The sequence below is a fragment of the Mercenaria mercenaria genome, chromosome 19 (genome assembly GCF_021730395.1).
Source record: "Mercenaria mercenaria strain notata chromosome 19, MADL_Memer_1, whole genome shotgun sequence".
NCBI lineage: Eukaryota > Metazoa > Mollusca > Bivalvia > Venerida > Veneridae > Mercenaria > Mercenaria mercenaria.
Window position 1 is genome coordinate 20,947,632 of NC_069379.1, and position 23,422 is coordinate 20,971,053.

The following is a 23,422-nucleotide window of genomic DNA, read 5'->3' on the forward strand; positions in this document are numbered from 1 at the left end:
AGCGTGTACATTGTGTATTTATCTGTTAATTGCTAACAAGTCTTTAAACGTTATCAAAACAACGTATCAAACTGTTCGATTGTCTGAAATTGTTATTTAAAGATGTTTGGTGTTTTACATCGCTATTTTAACATAAGAAATTGTTGAAATAATTAATTTGTTTGTAATTAGACGAATGCCCGCTGATCGAATTGACTGGATTAAAACGGATTTAATTAGATCTAAACGGTGTTTGTTTGTTATTATTAATGTAAATACGTTTGGGATTTCAGCAGAGAATGAAGTTTGAAAAGGTTTGATATTGTTGTAATTGTCTTTAATTGAACAAAATTCAAATCATTATCAGTAAAGTGCGTCCTTAATTAATACACAGTTTGATCCGTAAAAAAATAAAGCTACGTATAAATTGAACAATGTGTTTGCCATTATTGCGTCTTGATTGTATTCCAATGTTTTATTATCTGTCAGACCTTCCCCGTATAGCCTTGTCCACTAATCAGACCAGACCGCTAATAAGACCAGTTGTACAAAGAACCATGGGTGGTCTTAATAGCGGAATTCTACTGTACTTATTGAGTACACCACCCCTACTGACTTTGGGGTCACCATGTCAAAGGTCAAGGTCACAGGGGCCAACGTTAACTTTTTGCATGAAGGCACTTTACTCGCGATCCACTGCACCCAGGACCTTCAAACTTCACGTGCTGATAGTACTTTTTGAGTACACCACCCTACTGACTTTGGGGTCACCATGTCAAAGGTCAAGGTCACAGGGGCCAACGTTAACTTTTTGCATGAAAGCACTTTACTCGCGAACCACTTCAACCAGGACCTTCAAACTTTACATGCTGATAGTACTTTATGAGTACACCACCCCTACTGACTTTGAGGTCACCAGGTCAAAGGTCAAGATGCTGCAGGGGCATTTGTCACCATTAGTGACAGCTCTTGTTCTTTTCTTAAAACTACTGAATGCCTGCCCGCTTAGCTCAGTTACTCAGGTAGAACGTTGCTCTACGAATTGCAGGGTCGTGAGTTCGATCCTCGGGCAGGGCGTATGTTCTCCGTGACTATGTGATAAATGACATTGTGTCTGAAATCATTAGTCCTCCACCTCTGATTCATGTGGGGAAGTTGGCAGTTACTTGCGGAAAACAGGTTTGTACTGGTTCAGAATCCAGGAACACTGGTTAGGTTAACTGCCCGCCATTAATGACTGAAATACTGTTGAAAAACGGCGTTAAACCCAAAACAAACAAACATAAAACTACTGATATACATAGTGATCACAATGTTTTGGAAACTTGTGACCAAAAACCATTTCATTTTCTTTTATTTATGCTGCAATGTTATAACTATCACATTATTGTTCTTGTTACATTAAATTTGTTTCCGCAACAGCATCACAAGACAAATTCAAATCTCAAGTGATTTATTGAAGAAAGTAATACTTTCTGCAGTAAGTCACTTGAGATTTGAAACAGCAATGTATGACTTATGTATGAGAATTTTGATATCCAGTTAAAATTCCTTTTTGATTGATTAGGGAGCTGATAACCTTTGACTTTACATATAATATGATTTATTTCAACCTGCAGGGAGAACTTGTATAATTAAGTCAATTCTTTCTCTTCTATCCAGCTTCTATTTGTTTTAGAATCAGGGTTCACACAGTCTTGAAAAGTGTGCGTCTTGAAAAGTCCTTTAAAATGAGTTTCATCTTGAAAAGTACTCGAGAATAATTAAATATCGTTGAAATGTACTTGCATGAACTTCAATAAATTCTGCCTAGGTGATCAGAATTCTTGTAAAACTGCAGGCTCAGGTGAAGAAACGTGGAGGATGCAAGCACACCTCTAAAGTTTGCCCCTGTATGTGGCACTTGTTCACTCCCTCAGGACAAACACATTGTATAACCTTAGCAAATAAGAAAACCCCACAGAAGTGAGTTTAGGTAAAAAAGTAAAAATAAATCATTGTATAATATAATAAGAAATTGACAAAGTGCAAATTGGCATAAAATGAAATATTCATAGTTAAAAAAAACCCAAAAAACCGAATGAATATTGATCAACAGTGTTACAAATGGACTGGATTGGACCCAATAAATAATGGGATGTATTTTAGATATTTACTGAAAATAAAAGCATTATTTCCTGTTCAATAAAAATTTATTACTGAATGACAAATATATGAAGATTAAAAGAAGTATAAAGATAGAAAGATATAAATTCTTGACATTAAGACTGGGGAAAACACCCGTGAGTCCTGCAATTATATCCCCCCCTGACAGTATAATTTTATAGTCATATATAGAAAAAGTATTTTCCATGATTAAACTGATTGACATTTGAAAAGATGGCATAAGTGGTCAACATTTTTAGCCAGTTCAGCTTGAGCTATTTTGATGGGAACTTTCTATACGTCCAAAGGGACGTCTTATGTTATGACACTGGTGTCCGTCTGTCCGTCTGGCAGATCTCTTTTTTGCTCACTTACAATAATTTTTTTTTGGAATTATTTTCCTTTTATGTTACTATAAATAGCATGTTTTGAAACTTCTTTATTATTGGCCGTAGGGAAAAACCGAGACTTCTTTTCTGTGGTACGACATGGATGGTACCTCTAATTTTTAGGTGTATTTTTACATACCTGTTCCTGATAAGGATTTTTTTTTGTGGGCTTTGAATATTTTTTTTGTGGACTTAGATTTGTTTTTAGCTCACCTGTCACATAGTGACAAGGTGAGCTTTTGTGATCACCCTTCGTCCGTCGTCAGTTGTCCGTCCGTGTGTCTCGTGCGTTCGTCCGTCAACAATTTCTTGTCTGCACAGTAGTGGTTTCATTTATGATTTTATTTTAACCAAACTTGCACACAACTTGTATCACCATAAGATCTCGGTTCCTTTCTTGAACTGGCCAGATCCCATTATGGGTTCCAGAGTTCCTTTCTTGAACCGGCCAGATTCCTTAATGGGTTCCAGAGTTATGGCCCCTGAAACGCCCAAAATCAGCTATTTTGACCTTGTCTGCACAATAGCAGCTTCATTTATGATTTGATTTTAATCAAACTTGCACAAAACTTGTATTACCACAAGATCTTGGTTCCTTTCTTAAACTGGCCAGATTCCATCATGGGTTCCAGAGTTATGGCCCCTTTAATGTCCAAAATTGGCTGTTTTGGCTTTCGCAGTCATATAGAGACTTAATTTATGGTTTGATTTGATACAAAATTCCAAAATATCTTCAACAACAATAAATTTTGGATTCCATGACAAATCAGATCCAATCGTAGGTTCCAGAGTTATTTTATATCTTATTACCTCCCCTTATTGTAATCAAAATTGATTTATATCTGTAAGTACTTATAGGACTTATTTGAAATTTAATTATTGTCATTAGTTGGACTGAGCCAATCAGGGTAGATAACTATGGACTGATTTTATGTCAAATTACCTCCCTTTGTTTCAAATTAAAATGGGTATATCTCCGTAACTAATGAAGATACTGATCTGAAATTTCATTTATGTCAACAGATTTATTTGGCAGATCCTTATTTTTGTTCACTTTCAATAATTTTCTTTTTAATTACTTCCCTTTTACATTACTACAAATAGCTTATTTAGTAACTTTTTTTATTATTGGCCGTAGGGAAAAACCGAGACCACTTTTCTGTGGTACAACATGGATGGTACCTCTAATTTTTAGGTGTATTTTGACATATCTGTACCTTGTAAGAATTTTTTTCTTTTTGGTTAAATTTCTTTCCTTTGTTGTTCCTGTCCTTTGGACTTAGATATTTTTTCTGAGGACCTTCTTGTCCTCAAGTGCAATGACAACAGGTGAGCGATATAGGGCCATCATGGCCCTCTTATTTGAAGTTTTCCTTTTGTTGTTCCACTGCTTTGGGCTGCAACAGTCAAGTTCTTTAAATTTTGCTCCCATCCTATGATGTAATCCTTCGGGCGTATATTGCCCCGCTTGGCGGAGCTCTTGTTTTACATTTAAACAACTTCTTCTCATGAAGTGTGTGCTAGGTAAACCACCTTGGTCTGTAGCATCCTTGTAAGGTCCTCTCTCGTATATTTTCAAATGTTTCAGCTAGACTGATTTTAGAGGCTGACAAAGCTGAGGATTAGGAAAACTTTTTAAAAGCAACTGCTCCTCATGCACAGCTTGACGGAACATCCCTAAACTTGTTACGTGAGAAATCCTTGAAAGTCCTCTCAATTTTGTTAAGATGGTTTTAGGGACCAGCATAGCTTAAAATAGAAAAGCATTCATATGACTTTTTTCTCGATGGAATTAACTAGGCATTCCGTTCTAGATGATAAGTCCAAAGCCATTGAATCATGAGTGGGGGTGAGTGTGTTGTTGGGGGTGGGGGGGGGGATATTGTGTGACTGTTTGAGTATAAATGTTGTTGTGTAACCTGTATACAGTCAAACCTGTATTTGGCTGTCAGCCAACAAAGTCACAGACACAGTGTGGCAGCTCGACACAAGTTCAAATTAGGACATTAAAGTCACTTTGGAATTTGACTGCTTAGACAAGTCTTTGCATAACACAGGTGGTCTCTAAGACAGGTTCATCTGTATAGTTAATTGAATATAAAACATCAAAATATCCTTAAATCTTAAAAATGTTACAAGCACAGTCTCACTGAAATATTCGAATGCAGACTTGGCAAGTAAGCCATTCTCCAAAAATTGAAATTTGTGACACCACAATAGCGGAGAAGTATATGATTCTTCATTGATACAATATTGTGTTATGGGGAAGTGGCAGTTAAGTGATTCAAAATCATTGTCTTTTAACCATCTGACATGGAACACTGTTATATATGATTTGTCTTTAACTCGTAATTTTTAGCTCACCTGTCACATAGTGACAAGGTGAGCTTTTGTGATCACCCTTCGTCCGTCGTCCGTCCGTCCGTCCGTCCGTCAACAATTTCTTGTCTGCACGATAGAGGTTTCATTTATGATTTTATTTTAACCAAACTTGCACACAACTTGTATCACCATAAGATCTCGGTTCCTTTCTTGAACTGGCCAGATCCGATTATGGGTTCCAGAGTTATGGCCCCTGAAAGGGCCAAAATCAGCTATTTTGACCTTGTCTGCACAATAGCAGCTTTATTTATGATTTGATTTTTACCAAACTGGCACACAACTTGTATCACCATAAGATCTTGGATCCTTTCTTGAACTGGCCAGATTCCATTATGGGTTCCAGAGTTATGGCCCCTGAAAGGGCCAGAATTAGCTATTTTGACCTTGTCTGCACAATAGCAGCTTCATTTATGATTTGATTTTAACCAAACTTGCACACAACTTGTATCACCATAAGATCTTGGTTCCTTTCTTGAACTGGCCAGATTCCATTATGGGTTCCAGAGTTATGGCCCCTGAAAAGGCCAAAATTAGCTATTTTGACCTTGTCTGCACAATAGCAACTTCATTTATGATTTGATTTTAACCAAACTTGCACACAACTTGTATCACCACAAGATCTTGGTTCCTTTCTTGAACTGGCCAGATTCCATCATGGGTTCCAGAGTTATGGCCCCTGAAATGTCCAAAATTGGCTATTTTGGCTTTTGCAGCCATATAGAGACTTCATTTATGGGTTTTTTTTATACAAACTTCCAAAATATCTTCAACAACAATAAATCTTGGATTCCATGACAAATCAGATCCAATCGTAGGTTTTTTTATATCTGATTACCTCCCCCGATTGTAGTCAAAATGGATTTATATCAGTAAGTACTTATAGGACTTATTTGAAATTTCATTATTGTCATTAGTTGGACTGAGCCAATCAGGGTAGATAACTATGGACTGATTTTATGTCAAATTACCTCCCTTTATTTCAAATTAAAATGGGTATATCTCCGTAACTAATGAAGATACTGATCTGAAATTTCATTTATGTCAACAGATTTATTTGGCAGCTCCTTCTTTTGTTCACTTACATCAGTTTTCTTTTTAATTACTTCCCTTTTACGTTACTGTAAATAGCTTATTTTTAGTAACTTTTTTATTATTGGCTGTAGGGAAAAACCGAGACCACTTCTGTGGTACAACATGGATGGTACCTCCAATTTTTAGGTGTATTTTGACATATCTGTACCTTGTAAGAATTTTTTTTTCTTTTTGGTTAAATTTCTTTCCTTTGTTGTTCCTGTCCTTTGGACTTAGATATTTTTTTCTGAGGACCTTCTTGTCCTCAAGTGCAATGATGATGCAGGTGAGCGATATAGGGCCATCATGGCCCTCTTGTTTTTTTTGCCATTATAACATATTTTTGCCATTTTCCTCCATGTCTTTCCTGCACTTTCAGTACATCTTTAAATCCCTGGGAATTAACCTTAAATTTTTGTACTTTTGTTCTTGTCTGTGTTTAAGATTTAACCGGAAATTAAGTTTGTGAGGAAGTCTAGATAGTTAATGATGGACCTCTTGTGACAGCTCCAATCTCCTCGAAGTCATCTCAGTCAACACTATTGGCTTATTGTCTTAGTTAATCAGTTGAACTACAGTTTACTGGTGTCTCATACAAAAACACCAGAACGGTTTACTTGTTTGGTATTATTGGGCGTATTAACTTTTACCATGCTGCACACCATTGGTTCTGCCTCTGCGACCAGTGTAGATCATGATCAGCCTGCTTATCACTTGGCTATTCAATCAGTATCCTTTTGGTAAGCACCCCTTTTAACAGTTAATGGTACTGTCCAAGTTGGAAGATGGACAAGTTCATTATAGAAATTTAGCAGAGTAAGTGTTTTAAATAAGATAATCAAGGTATAAATAGATGTGAAAGCCTGACAGACAGTTGGCTGAAAGGGGTGTACGCAGGAACGTTGCAGGTAAGGCCAAAATTAGCAGATGATATAATTTAACACACTTGAATTCATTATATATATATAATCGTAAGTCAAAACCTGATTTTGTCATTTCATAAGTAGTCAAAATTTGACCATGGTATAAAAACAAAATCCAAGAACTATAGTCCCATTTTCAGTTCATGAATTCATGAACTTTTCAAGAGGAAAAGAAGCTGGGAGAAGATACCAACAACATTTCTTCTTATTGTTGGATTGTTAATGGTTTTTGCAGTCTGCCATTGTGGTTAAAGCTTTTGGGGTATTTAATTTCTCTTTCCTGAGTCAGTTTTGAATTTTGGAATCCTTTATGCTAAACTTATTTAAGGACGCTCGCTACAGTTTCGTAATTTTTTTCTCAATAATAGATTTTGATGAAATGTTTTGTATTAAAAGATCATGTTATGATATATTGAAAAATGAAATAAAAAAACTAGGTCACCAGCCTTGTTTCAATTTAATTTGCCCCTAGATATGGTGCTATTTTAAACATTTTTCAAACTTTCTGTAATCCTACAATATATTTCAGTAAAGTACAATAATCAGCATAAACTTGATTATCTAAGCATTTTTATAACGGAAAACAATATATCTATTTGAAACATGCTTAGTCAGAAATCAAAAGAACATGATTTTTGTAAAGAAAGGAATACTTGTTCAGCAGACCCAAGGGCTATTTTTGCATATTTTTGTCAGTTTTAAGTTGGTACTTCTGCTATTTTATCGAGTTTCACATAATAGAATTTAATCAAACTCTGCACATACCTTTGGTTATGTCTACCTAATCTAAAACAAAAAGAAAATTGATAGGTCACCATATTAGATTCCGCTTAAATCAAATTACAACAAGGTGGGGTGTGGCGGGCATTTATACAATGCAGGTTGGTACGAAATACTCTTTCTGTGTTTGAGCAAATGACTTAGAAATATATATATATAAACTTATCAAACGGCAGATATCTTAATAAGCGGATTTTAAGGTGTTTCTGAAGCATTTTGATGGCATAGAATGATGAAAGTTTCCGCCCTTTTTTTAACAAAACCTATAGTTTACGAATGTACAATACGGGTACGGTACGGGATTAGAAACAGCTGTGACTCAATGCAGAGTTTGAGCGCTGGTATAAATAAGAGACTCCAGTATATGTCGGATTGAAGCAATTTGAACTAAAAGTACTTTAAATGTATATATTTTGTAACCATGGTGATATTTACCCTAACCTTCAGTCAGTATATTATACATTTTGTACATTAAATGCATGCGAACATACAATAATTTGCGAATTTTTGCCATACGCGACATTAGATAATCACTTCCGGGCATGCGCAGAAGACCTCACCAAGTCTGCAGTGAGCTACATCGATTAGAAACAGTCAACCAAATTGGCATGGTGTTGGGGTAAATATTGACCCATCTGGAAAAACTGTATCGAGTGCCTTTAACAAGTCATTGCACTTATGACCCTCGAGTAAACATGAATGTTTCATAGCTTGCAGAATTCTATTATATCATTAAGTTTTAATAACCTTATCTAGGCAGGAGTTCCATTTTGTTCCTATGGGAAACCTCAGCAATATACAGTTATAATCAGTTTATCTAATTTGTTTCAATGAAATGCCTATTTAATGTTTGTCATCTTTCTGCAGAAATGCAAGTCTTTTGAGATTTTCCAGAAATTATAGGTCTTTTAATCTCTTGTATGGAAGGCGGTTGCAACATTTTAATATATTGCCAAATACATTAAAGCCAAGTCATTAATGCTATTTAGAATAACAAAAATTAATGCTAAGTATACTCAGCCTCACTGAAAAGTTACCGCCCTAATGGCCCTTATATTTTAAAAATCGCATTGGACTGTGTTAAAAGCATAACAAGGCTATATTTTTGACGCAATTGAGATGTCACTGGTGAAAAGATTTGTCAAATTCGATTAACTTCATTTGAGGCACGGGCTGCACATGCAAAATGACTTTTTCCAGCAATGTCGACATATTCAAAAATTCTATCGCAAATCATTCATCGCACTTGAAAGTTAGTTGACAAACTAAAAAGGAATACGTTAAAAAAAAAACCAGAATATCCTTGCTAAGAATGCCACGTTTAAAGCTCGATCAACGCCATCAGGCCATTGGCATGGTTGAAGCCGAACTTTCATGTCGTGAAATTGCATGTCGTATGTGCTGTTCTCACCTGATAGTCATGAAATGAGTTAGGAGACATGATCAGACGGGGTCTATGAGTAATATACCGCGCACAGGCCATGAAAAAGTGACGTCAATATTGTTTAAAAAAGTAAAGAGGTATACATTAAGTGGTAACTTTTCAATGACACCTAGTATATTAATGCTTAAATTGTGCCATATTATACTTTTAAAACTGAATGCAGTAAAACTTTTTTTGTACAGTGACCAAATAATTTCTGTTCCTTGTGCAATTACTGAATGCATCAAGGGGTGGGGGGGAGCATTTCGTGTTCTACAAGCTCTATTTGTTAAATATCGTAACAAGATCTTTGTAGTTTCTTGTACTAAACTTTGAATTATTTATAGCTGCACAGATAAACACACTAAGATCAAACATTTGTTGTTCCATTGTTTTGTTGTACTTAAGTTTCTTTTATTACAACTGCCTTAATTAATTATATTTTTCCTCCCGATCAATATACAGGTGTGTTTCAATAATTCTCTACATAATATAGGTATATCACAGAAGTCTTTGCCACTGTTAAGACCAGATTGCCGTTACTTTTTACTAAAAGGAATTGAATACAGCAAATGAAGAAGACAGGGTATTATTCATTGGACAAATTATTAGATATTTATATATAATAATTTAAGAAATAATTTATAGTAAAAGAGTATTTTATGAACGATGGACAGTGATATGTTGGTTGTAATAATTTATTTCAGGAGGGCACAGCCCGAGTGAAATTATTTGTATGACGTTTTACCTAATATGCCCTTAATCTAAAACCTTAGATAAAATATAGTAGCACTATATATAAGTCTTGACTGGTCGCAACAAAAACTTTGACATTACCACACGTTAAGGTGACATCATTCTAGCGTATGCATGTTTTAACAGAGAAACAAACATATTAGAATAATAAATAATTTGAGATCCTTAATTACTTTTTATACGCCAATTTGAAAAACGGGACATATTGTGAGAACGCCCCTGGTGGGTGGGCAGGGTCCACAGACTTTGTCCAGAGCATATCTTCTTTATGCATGGAGGGATTTTGATGAAACTTTGCACAGTTGTTCATCAATATATGACGAAGTGTCATGTGCAAGAATCAGGTCCCTAGGTCTAAGGTCAAGGTCACAGAGGTCAAAGGTCAAATTGAAGATTCTTCATGCATGAAGGGATTTTGATGTAACTTGGCACAGTTGTACACCATTATGAGACGGAATGTCAAGGGCAAGAACTAGGTCCCTAAGTCTAAGGTCAAGGTCACACTTAGAGGCCAAAGGTCAGATACAAGAATGACTTTGTCTGGAACATATCTTCTTCATACATGGATTGATTTTGATGTAGCTTGGCACAATTGTACACCATCATGAGACAGAGTGTCATGCACATGTCCCTTCTTTAGAATTACTTTCATTTGTTGTTACTATAAATTAGGACTGGGACGATTACTCAGTTAATCGGATCCGATTTGATTTCTAGTTGAAACCGGTTTCAATTTTGCAAAACCGTTAATCGCTGTCAAACAAAAAACATCCTAAAATCCCAGTAAAATGTATATTAGCTTTACTTCACATTACAACCTTGGCAGCAACATAGACCCGCAGTATATTTCTGCTGAAACACATCAACTTTATCAGTAGTCCATGATTTTGTCTGTTGTTAATTTATTTTAAAAATGCACCAAAATATGGCCTATTAATTATCACACTGCTTGCAAATGATAAATGTTCATAAGTTCCTGATGAAATCAGATTCCGGAGGTACCTTGATATGGTCGTCAAGAAAGAAAACAGCATTTTCAATATGGTGGTCGAATAAGCGGTCCGATTCAATTTCATACAAGCGATTAACCGGTTTCAAAATTTTTAAATCGTCCCCACCCTACTATCAATAGGTTATATTGTAACTTTTTCATTACTCAGTTGTAGGGAAAAATCAAGACTACTTTTCTGTAGAACAAAGTGCATTGTTGCATCCAGTTTTGAGGTGTATTTTGACCTATCTCTACCTGATAAGGATATATATATATATGTGTGGACTTAGAATTATTTTTTTTTATGTTTATGTCTCCCCCCCTCTGGGGGAGACATATTGTTTTTGCCAGTGTCCGTCCGTCACACTTCATTTCTGATCAATAACTGGAGTACCATTTGATCTAGAGCCTTCAAACTTCATAGGGTTATGGCTGCTGGAGTAGACGACCCCTATTGTTTTTTGTGGTTACTCCAAAAAAGGTCACAGGGGCCTGAACATTGAAAACCATTTCCGATCAGTAACTAGAGAACCACTAGACCCAGAATGTTGAAACTTCATAGGATGATTGGTCATGTAGAGTAGATGACCCTTATTGTTTTTGGGGTCACTTCGTTAAAGATCAAGGTCACAGGGGCCTGAACATTGAAAACCATTTCCAATCAATAACTTGAGTACCACTTTACCCAGAATGTTGAAACTTCATAAGATGATTGTGTACATGCAAAGTAGATGACCCCTATTGATTTTGGGGACACTCTGTTAAAGGTCAAGGTTACAGGGGCCTGAACAAGAAAAAAAAAAAGAATTACAATAATTACTAAACAACTGCAATATTAAAATTCCATTTGCAAATACAGGTGCTAGCTAGTGAAAAGAAATTTGCTGTGACGGGCGTAATATTGTAACATTCTGGCACTCTTGTTTCAGGGATATTTTTACTTTTTGGAGATATCTGTGAGGTTTAATATTTTCTAATCTAAATCCATCAGCAAGATGGAAAAGACTTTTGCAACACAATTTAAGTAGATATCTTTGGAATAGATAAGCCTTATTAAGCATTATGTATGTTACAAGACAGTAAAATCTTAGCTTGATTTGAGGTATAGAAAAACCTTACAAAGCATTATGTATGTTGCAAGACTGTAAAATCTTAGCTTGATTTGAGGTATAGAAAAACCTTACAAAGCATTATGTATGTTGCAAGACTGTAAAATCTTAGCTTGATTTGAGGTATAGAAAAACCTTACAAAGCATTACGTATGTTGCAAGACAGTGAAATCTTAGCTTGATTTGAGGTGTAGAAAAACCTTACAAAGCATTACGTATGTTGCAAGACAGTGAAATCTTAGCTTGATTTGAGGTGTAGAAAAACCTTACAAAGCATTACGTATGTTGCAAGACAGTGAAATCTTAGCTGATTGAGGTGTAGAAAAACCTTACAAAGCATTACGTATGTTGCAAGACAGTGAAATCTTAGCTTGATTTGAGGTTAGAAAAACCTTACAAAGCATTAGTATGTTGCAAGACGTGAAATCTTAGCTTGATTTGAGGTGTAGAAAAACCTTACAAAGCATTACGTATGTTGCAAGACGTGAAATCTTAGCTTGATTTGAGGTTAGAAAAACCTTACAAAGCATTACGTATGTTGCAAGACAGTGAAATCTTAGCTTGATTTGAGGTGTAGAAAAACCTTACAAAGCATTACGTATGTTGCAAGACAGTGAAATCTTAGCTTGATTTGAGGTATAGAAAAACCTTACAAAGCATTACCTATGTTGCAAGACAGTGAAATCTTAGCTTGATTTGAGGTATAGAAAAACCTTACAAAGCATTAGGTATGTTACAAGAGTGAAAATCTTAGCTGATTTGAGTGTAGAAAACCTTCAAAGCATACGTTGTTGCAAGACAGTGAAATCTTAGCTTGATTGAGGTAGAAAAACCTTACAAAGCATTAGTATGTTGCAAGACATGAAATCTTAGCTTGATTTGAGGTTAGAAAAACCTTACAAAGCATTAGTATGTTGCAAGACAGTGAAATCTTAGCTTGATTTGAGTATAGAAAACTTACAAAGCATTACCTATGTTCAAGACGTGAAATCTTAGCTGATGAGGTATAGAAAAACCTTACAAGCATAGTATGTTACAAGACAGTAAAATCTAGCTTGATTTGAGGTAAGAAACCTACAAGCATTATGTACATTTATTAAATGAGCAATTCTCTCCTGAATTATTTGGACTAAAAGCAGAATGAATGTAGTGTTTAGAGGTAATGGACTTTATTGGCCAGTGTAGTTTAGCAATATCCATTTTTATCCTGCAGCAATTTAACAAGGCTTTTCCTGTATCTTCTGGAATAAGAGAAAATAAATAATACCATATAAAGGATGTAACATTATGGTATGGGAGAGAGAGAGAGAGAGTTCAGAGCAGTTATTGGATGTATGGAGATGTGAGTTTTGTTATCATTTTGTTCTCGAGTCTGTTGATGATGGTTTGTTGGAATCTAAGTTAGAGGATTAAACCAGAATGCAGTTTGCAATTGAGTTTACTACTGATTTTACTAGGAAATCTTCATTTACATAAGAACTTTCATTCAGTGTTAAGAAAATAAAAGGATGAGATTTTCACAGACTTTTTTAGGCAAGCATTTATATAAAATAAGCAATGTTTGTTGCTATTAATAAAGAAATAAGTATTGTCATTAAATAATCTGATAGTTTCCAAATAGAAAACTGTTAGTATGATTTAAAACAGTTACATTCTTCCATTTTGAAATTATTAAAATCACTTGCCTTTTGTTTAAATTTTAGAGTACTGTTGCCAATGAAGGTCTCCAATTGAAGTAAAACCTGGCCAAATGTTACTTGTTCGTTTATTTTCTTAAAGTTTGTGCTTCTGATATAAGCGTGTGTTCTGTGTAATGTTGACTGAATTCTCAACATGTTGTTTCATTGAACTGCTTTACGTTTTATGTAAGATTTCTGAAATTTTGTAAAGTTTAATTATTTTATATTAATGCAAAATTAGGAAGAGCCTTTTTTTTTGTTTAAATAATAGAAGTACAGAATGCGATTATTTTGATACAGAAAGCGTTGATATAATGCTTTAAGAAAAGAGGAAACATTGACTGAGAAAAAGAGTAATTTTTGACTCGAATATTAATATAGAGGACAAATCACTGCAATAGAATGAAATATTGTTAAAAGTAAACACAGAACGATTGCAAGACTCCTGTTCTAAAATCAAGCAAGGAAATATGGATAGAATATCTGTGAATAGGTTTTCATTTCGTAGAAAGGGAAGTCATAAAAAAGATAAACACAAAGACGAGAATCATGAAGATAAAATTGAAGAGCATGAGCAACCAAAGGTGAAATGTATCAGGTGAGAAAACATAACTTTATTTTATTTCTTATATATATGCAATGCTGTCTAGAAAAGTAAGGGAGATCGAATACTGTAAAATAGGGATTCTATTCAGTCTGTTGTCAGTCATTTTCAGGGAAATGTTATTGCTGTTTTATAAAAATAGCCATATGTATATATAAAAGTTTGGAATATATGTTAGGAATGTTACCAGTCATGAACAAAATCCAATTTTGAATAAAAAGTTATATAAAACTTCTAGCGCGACAAAAATACCTGACTTTATAGTGATTTAAAGCAGTTTATAGATGATTAAAGATTGGCCACATAACTGTAATGAAGAATATAATGTTTTAATAGGAGTGAATGTCTAGCCTATTTTAGATGTATTCTTATAGAAATTAATACACTATCGAGATATGAAAACGCAACAAACATATGCCTGAATATTTTTTTTATTACAAAAAGCATCACCTTAAAACTTTCAACACATACATATCTCGATACTCTCTACCCATTGTGTTCAAATTTAATCAGCACAATAGACCGTAAAATTACCATGGTTTGTACCGCAACTTTTCCTCGTGCATTCCGTGCAAATTTACCATGTGGTCAGTTCGTTTTAAATTTCATTTGAGAACGGACATAACACACCTACAATTTATAAAATCAATATAATTTTGGAAAGTTATAAATTAAAGGTGCATTACTAAGGGAAAGTGAGTTGGCAATTTTTTTCATAGCCAGTGCATAGACTTCTGCAAGACACTAAATAATGAAGATTGGCAGGTCAAAATTTACAGAAGGTCTTTGGAACTCAAAGAAATGTATGTGTATTATGTTGAAATTTCAATGAATCGACAGAATGACCCCCCAGGTCTTTTTAACTTTCTTCATACTTCATAGAAAAATAATTGTACATATACTGCGATTTATTTCGAATTTCTACATACCAACTTTCATTTTCCAATAAAATGAAATAGTTTCTGTGCTTTTTAAAAGAAATTAAAATGTTCACTTTCCTTAGTATTGGACCTTTAAAGTGATGCCGCGGTTAAATAACGCAGATCGAAATCAGATATTAGGACTGTTAGAAACTGGTATTATGCAAACAGCAGTCGCTAGACGTTTTAATGTCAACAAATCGACAATTTCGCGGTTGATTCAGCGATACAATCGTACTGGCTCCGTGTTGGATAGTCCACGACCAGGGGCAACGCCAGCAACGACGCCACGTCAGGACGTTTACATTCGTCAGCGTCATCTTTGTAACCGTAAACTTACAGCGACATCAACTGCGAACATAGTCGTTGGGACAAGAGGTCAACCAATCCATTGAAGCAGGGTTTTGTTTTCTGATGAGTGTAGATTCAATTTGTTCAACGCAGACGGAAGGATATGTGTGTACCGTCGTTGTAATGAACATTTTGCAGATAATTGTGTTGTGGAGCATAAGCGTTACGGCGGCGGCAGCATTATGGTTTGGGGCGCTGTCAACAGTAACTTTAAGTCAGAGCTAGTGATATGCAATGGTAATTTGAACGCGCAAAGCTATCTAAATCAGATTATTACGCCCGTTGTCCTGCCGATATTCCAGCAACTTAACCAGCTTACGTTCATGCAAGATAACGCTCCTCTTCACAGAGCCAGAGTGACAATGAACTTACTAAACAATAACAACATTCCTGTGTTGCTGTGGCCGGCTCTATCACCTGACTGTAACCCTAAAGAGCATCTGTGGTATGAGTTAAAACGTTGAATATGTCAACGTCCTAACCCTCCAACAAACGTACAGGAGTTAACAAATATGCTGATTTATGAGTGGGGGCGCATTCCTTGTCGAGTCTGCAGGAATCTATGTCGCACAATGCATTCTCGACTTCAGGAAGTGATCAGGAGAAATGGGGGACATACCCGGTATTAACGTTTAAGCTTACTGACATGGAATATAGCGTGATTACATAATAAAGGAGAATGTTATCATCGTTATATTTTTCAAATGCATTGTTGATAAGTTGCTAATTAAATAAATTCCCAGTAAATGTGTGTTGTTTAATTATAATTAGTTTTTAAAAAAACTCCTAACGACAATGTTGTTGCGTTTTCATATCTCGTCAGTGTACATATTTAGGATCTGGAATGACTGTGTTTATCACATTTGAAAAATATGAAAAAAATATTTCTGAAAAGTCATAGTCCAGCAGCTTTATATATATATAGTGTCTTGTTAGATTTAAGTCTCTATCTATTACTTCATTCACCAACTCATGCAGGTTAAATTGACCTTTTGATTTTCGTTTTTTATTGAAATACCAATTTTAGCAGGGTTGAGTATTTTATTTTCCTTTTTTCTTGATTATTCCAAATTAGTTGGCCTTCCTTATTTTCCTTATCATGATTGATTATCTATTTACTAATTGATTGTAATATCCAGGATCAGACAGACTGTTGCATGGAATTAAATTGATGTACTGATTAATGGACCTTTAGCATGTGTCTGTCAATGTTTCTAAGCTAACTGCCACTTTTATGGCAATGAGATCAGAGTTATGATAGCAGGGGTAATGCATCATGGGAATTATGTGTTAATTGTTTTCCTGCAGATTATATGGTCATGTGATCCAGGCAAGTATATATTTATGAGCATATACAGTAAAACCATTCTAAATGATGTCTCTAGAAAGCTACTAACTCACTCTCCACAGAGGCAGATATTTTCCATTAGATCAGATAGCCTAACTAGAGCAACAACCACCTCTTTACAAAGGAAGATAAAACCGCCTCGGTAGCCTAGTGGTAAAGCATCCGCTTGGAGTGCGGGAGGTCGTGGGTTCGATCCCCGGCCGCGTCATACCAAAGACGTAAAAAATGGTACTAGCAGCTTCCTCGCTTGGCGCTCAGCATTAAGGGGATAGTGCTAGGACTGGTCAGCCCGGTGTCAGTATAATGTTACTGGGTGGGGTATCATGCCACGTGTCTACGGCGTGATATTCCAGTGAGGCAGCACTATAAAGTTGAGCATTGTGCTCACTGCTACAAGTAGACACCGTCGTTTATATGACTGAAAAATTGTTGAAAAAGACGTTAAACCTGAACGCACACACACACACACACACACACACACACACACACACACACAAAGGAAGATAATGCAAGATAGATAACTTAGTCTCTATAATACCCCAGTCACAAAAATGTCGCGGATAGCTACGTCTAGCTATGGACAGAAACGTAGTAATCCATATCGCTCCATACCTGAGCTGTACCTCAGAGTTACAAGTCATTTGTATTAATCCGTACCAAAACATGGTCAAAACGTATTCAAAACTTATTCCAAACTTGCAAGTTTCTCCAACTTTTGAACATGCACAAAAGCTTGAGCGAACCGTAGCCATTTGAGCGTGACTTTAGTCCAGCTTGACTGAAACTTATTCATCCGTAGTTAAACGTTCTTAAACGTGCTGTGCTGTTACATACCTTGCCGTAGCTGAACGTAGTTATCCGAAGCTGCTCGTACTTAAGCAATAGGTTCAACGTAGTTTATCGCAAACCCGTCAGTGCGCTTGGCAAGTTGCAAGGTGCAGTAAAACGTAATTCAACGTAGTACCTCGTACTATCAGTACTTATTCGCGTCCTGTATTGTTTTGTTTGTTTCCTGTTTCTCACCATTTTTCCCATACTAAGACGTACTGCTCCATAGTTATACTCCCACAGACTAATCCTATCCGCACCGTACCTCAACGCACGCGCATATCCGTATGTGTGACTGTAGCTTAAAGCAACAAGAACCTATCTAGAAAGGGAGACAATTCCCATTAGATAACTTTGCTAGTCTCTAGAGCAACAATCTTGTCTTCCGAATTTATTGGTGTCTCAGCTTTTAGGATCATTAAATGTCCAATATCTGCCTGTCGTCCATCCATCATCTGCCATGCTGACATCCACCTTTAGTAACTGGGGTTTGTTTTACCTAATGGCAGTATACCTTAAAAAATTTTCCTCTCAAACCACTGGGTAGGTTTCAGAATGATTTGACAGCAATGCTCCAGAGGGGCGACTACCGAATTTCTTCAGGGTCTCACCTACAATAACCCCCCTAGTGAAAATGAACATCTGGAATACCACTGGAACATCAACTGGAATTCCATCTCAGTTCCACTGGTATTTTTCAACAGAATAGTGTTGGTATTCCACTCGAATAGTGATTATTTTCCAGTGGAATTAATTTGGAATACCAGTGGAATCCCACCAAAATACCATTGAAAAATACCAGTGGAATTCCACCAGAATACCTGTGGAATTCCACCAGATACCAGTGGAATTCTGCCAGAATACCAGTGGAATTCCACTTAGAATACCAGTGGTATACCATCAAGATTCCAGTTGAATTCCATCAAGTTTCTAGTGGAATTCCACTGAAAATACCAGGGGTATACCATCAAGATTCCAGTTGAATTCCATCAAGTTTCCAGTGGAATTCCATTTGAAATACTAGTGGTATACCATCAAGATTCCAGTAGAATTCCATCAGGTTTCCAGTGGAATTCCATCTGAATACAAGCAGAATATCATCTCAATACCAGTGAAATGCTGATGACCCCCACCCTGAAAGGCAGTGGAAATCCTTTTTGTTCTAGTTAAATTACATCCACAACTCTCACCTGGAAGAATTCTAATGGAAAATAAATGGTATTTCAATGGTAAGTCAATGAAAAAAAATGGTATTTTAATGATATCTAATGAAAATCAATGGTAAATCAATGAATATAAATGGTACTAATGATATCTAATGAAATTCAATGGTAAAAAATGCACTGCAAGGACAGCATTTTTCCCACTGCAACTGGCGGGCATTCAAGGGACACTGGACAGATGACGATTCTGACAGATGGCCCTGTCTGTCAGTGGATATTCGTTTATTATGTGACTTAAGTCCTTGCGTTAGGTAAATATATATCTTGCAATGTTGCTTTTAATTGGATGTTGGTGTCATCATCATGTGTAAAATAGGAGATGTGCAAGTTTACATCATGATAAGGACTCATGCCTAGCTTTTATCAATTTATATCAAATACATTATGAGCCAGGTGAGTCACTAGGTGAAAATGTGCATTTTGTCACTATTTTAGGGGCCATAGCTCTAGAAATAGGCGATGGCCACGAAACGTAGGAGGAGCCCGGAAGTCAATATCATGTTATAGACTCATGCAAGGTTTCATTAATCTATATGAAATTTTTTTTGAGGTAGGTTCATCATCACAAGATGAAAATGTGCATTTTTCACTATTTCAGTGGCCATAACTCTGGAATTTGGGAGAGGGGTGCATTGCCAGCTGGAAAATAGAAATAGGAGGTGCACAAGGTCATATCATAATAATTTAGACTCATCAATTCATATCAAATACTTTTTGAGCTTGGTGCGCCACAAGGTGAAAATGTGCTTTTTTGACTATTTCAGGGGCCATAACTCTAGAAATAGGGAGCAGAGACAGACGAAAAATAGGAGGTGCACACGTTCATATCATGCTAAAGACTTATGCAATATTTCATCAATTTTTGTTAAATACTTTTTGAGCTAGGCGCGTCACTTTTTTTTTCCTATACACATACACACAAAAGGATGGACGTACAGATGCATGGACGACACTAGACAAAAATTATATGCCCCCACCATTCATAGTGGAGGCACAACAAAAACACATATTTTGACAAAGTAAGAAGCATGGAAATCAAGAACTGATCAAAATATTTACATGTATAAGAATAAAAGTCATGAAAACCAATGACACAAATATGACTGCATCTGACTAGAATTATATGAATAAAAGAAACAGAAAAAATATCACATTTTATAATTGATTTAAACTTCTTTTGTTTTCAACATATATAAGGCTCTTACTATAGCTGATACCATGCTATTCACATAAATCTGGTCCAGAATTTCAAACTATATAAAAACCATCATTTTTCTGCCAAAAATGGGTGCTATTTTATTCACAAATCATGAAATTCAGTTAAGTGGAATTCCACTTGTAATGGTATTCCAAATTCAAATTCCAGTGGAATTTCACCTGTACTGGTATTTCAAATTCAAATTCCAGTGGAGTTCCACGTCTACTGGTATTTCAAATTCCAGTTCCAGTGGTATATTTGGTAATTCCCTGGTATTCCAGTAACATAGCAGATTCCAGTGGAATTTATGTAGCATTCCACTGGTATTCCATTGATTTGTTCACTAGGGCCCTACCCCCCACCATCTGCAACCACCAACACACACCGCATGTATTAATTTAGTGGAAGCTTTTTGAGTCAGAAAACACTGCCCCCAAACCACCACCACCACCACATTGACAGCCTATATTTTAATTAGTGGCAGCTTTTAGAGTCAGAAAACTCTGTCCTGTTTTAAAATTATTTCACAAAGTGTTCAAACAGCCTCTGTAACTGAGCAATATAGGGCCATCCTGCATCTCTTGTTTCATTTGAATATATTTTACTGCAGGCATGAAACACAATATTTCCCTTATGGTTCATATAAATCAGACATCAAAGTCAGAATTATGATATCAAAGAATTTTTTTCAATGTAGAATTTAGGAGAATTAATATTTCATTTTAAAAATTTATTTTCTGTTAAATATAAAAATATATATTCACATGATGCTGGTATGCGCGCGCAGATATTTAAATAAAAGGCAGAGATTTCTAGATCCATTTTCATTGATTGACCCTTTGAGTTCTTGTCAATTCTTACATTAACCTTGGGGATTGCATGAAGTCTAGAAACTTTGTGTTTTACCAAGCCAACGGAAATTAACAAAGCTTTCTTGGTAAATGGTTTCTGTCTTTGTTGTCAGACATCTTTTAATGATGGCTTGTGATGGGTTTCCGTCAAGCTGAATGAACAAAGAAGTTAATGTATATCTGATACGGTCATCCTAATGGTGGGATGAGTTTTTACAAAGAAGTTATGTGTATTTGATGTGGTTAAACAATAGGTTAAGCTTTTATTGCTAGACAGTGTGAAATAGTTGATTGATTGAAATTTTGTTACCAGCTAGTCCATTGATTCAGTCATAGTAGAATTTGCAAGATCTTGCAGAGACATGCACTTTCTGAAATAAAATAATACACACAGAGAAATATTCACTTTTAGTTAAAAATTAACAACAAGACTGTTGTCTAAAGGATGGCAAAGACTTTTGCAATGCTTTGTTTTATTGATATAAAACAGAGATATTGCTTTTTTGTGTGTTATGGTACATAATTTCCTGAATTTATTTTACTAATAGGAAGGCTCTAATTAAGATGTTTGAAAAGATGTGTTAATTTATGGGATGGTAATTGTTGTGGACAATAATTATGTCCAGGCAAGCCACATATGGGAGTGAGAAAGCTTTCCACCAGACTGATGTTCTAAGATAAATTTCTGGAGAAGCAGTCACCATAGAATGTAATTTAAATGATAGCGAAACTGCTTGAAAAAAAAACAGGTACTCTTCAGCACTCCATTCTGTTCTTGCAAAAAATGTTTTACATCCACATTTGGATAATTGATGTTATTTTAGGAATGACTTTCTAGTCAGTGTATGAAATGTTTAAATTTTAAATTAGCAATTAAAACCAATTTAGAAGTAGTAGTTCTTCAAGGAAATGTATTTACAGTACCCAGTGAGGCCTGGAAGTATATATCAAAGTAACAATTGCTTTGTACTCTCTTTAACTTGGCTCTAAATTATTTACAAGACTAGCAGTCATTGTGCAAGGATTAGTCACTACCCCCAGATATATATCAGTGACAGTTGAGATTATATGGGTTGCTGTTTCATTGTATTGTTATAGCCCATTTCTTTAATTACTGCTGCCTTAATTAACTTTCTTTTTTCTAGATCATTACACCATGTATACAGGTGCCTGTCAATGATTCTGTACAGATGTGAATATTGCAGAAGTCTTTAATTGCCACCATTTAAACCATTTTGGATGTTAGCACATTTGCTGCTCAAGTCAGGTTAAAATTTGGCTGCTAAGGTCAGGTGGAAATTAGTACAAAATGTCAGTTTTTGAATTAAGCAGACTGGCTGCATGCTGAAGTTAAATGGTTGCTTAATTGATTGTAAGTCAAGTTTAGATGTTTATATATTTGGTTAAAGAGGTAAGGGGAAGAAATGTTTTGTTATATTTCAGTCTTTTTAAACCATCAGGAGAGTGGCAAGGACTTTTGCAATAAACCTGTTTCTAGAAAATTAATTGAAACATGTACACCGTACATCTTTGAAATCTGTAATCAAAATAGAGATTATAGTTAGTATCTAGCATTAAGTAGCAGTTTTTGGAAGGAAGCGTGACGATATACTTAGGTAGGAAATATAACAATATACTTGATTAAAAGTTTAGTGTTTTAACATTAAATCTGAATGTGTGCATTTCCAACCGTAAGCAAAATGTATGAGATTAAGACAATATTTATGACAAACTAAATTTGCTTGTAATTATTTGAATTGTTTAATAATGTTGAAATGATGAATTAATTACTGCAATAATGCTAAAAAAATATTGCCTTAAAATGATGTCATAATATTATATAAGTTGAGTAACTGCCCACAGTTTACTTTCATTCAATTAATTTTCTTTAGTAACAAGGCTGTTATAGTATAAAAAGTATTGCTATCCTCTGACTTATTATAATAACAGTTCTGGTTAAGTTTTATCTACGATGATGCTTACCTTTTAGCTAATAATATTGCCCTTTAACTTATTCTCTTTGATGTACATAAGAAGGTTTTTAAATAGATTGGGGTGACTTGGTAATTTTCTTTATCAAGATTGATTATCTCAAGTTATCTATGAACTAATTGATCAGCATATACTTGTTTTGAGGAGTTGCTAATGATCCTTTTGCATTACAATGTGTATGTAACACTATTAACTATCTCTTTTATGGTAATGACATCAGAATTATGATAGATGTATACTTAATGCATCATGGGAATTACCTGTTAATTGCTTCCTTGATTATGCACATTATATCATAATGATTGTGATCTAGCATATATATTTTACCGTATACAGTATAACCTGTGTTTAAAACACCTCGGAAATGGCGACAGCCTCTCGACAATTACAGATATCTATTCTCTCTGGTTAGATCTCGATGAGCAACAAACAATCTCAAAACAGCAAACATGTTTTATTCTACAGGGGTGTTTGTTCTAA

At 35.3% G+C, this 23,422-nt stretch overlaps 1 protein-coding gene across 2 annotated transcripts in view; it reads left to right on the forward strand.

Annotated features, from left to right (window-relative positions):
- The window catches only part of LOC123541787 (NAD(P)H-hydrate epimerase-like), a 136,569-nt gene that overhangs the window by 55,115 nt on the left and 58,032 nt on the right, over nt 1–23,422 (forward strand). Inside the window, exon 1 of one of the 2 annotated variants that reach the window (XM_045327386.2) lies at nt 13,319–14,225. The exons of the other annotated variant lie outside the window; for it this stretch is intronic. Coding sequence (XP_045183321.1) covers nt 14,098–14,225 — 128 coding nt within the window. The 5' untranslated portion in view covers nt 13,319–14,097. Of the gene's footprint in view, nt 1–13,318; nt 14,226–23,422 lie in introns of those variants that run through there. 2 annotated transcript variants of the gene reach the window in all.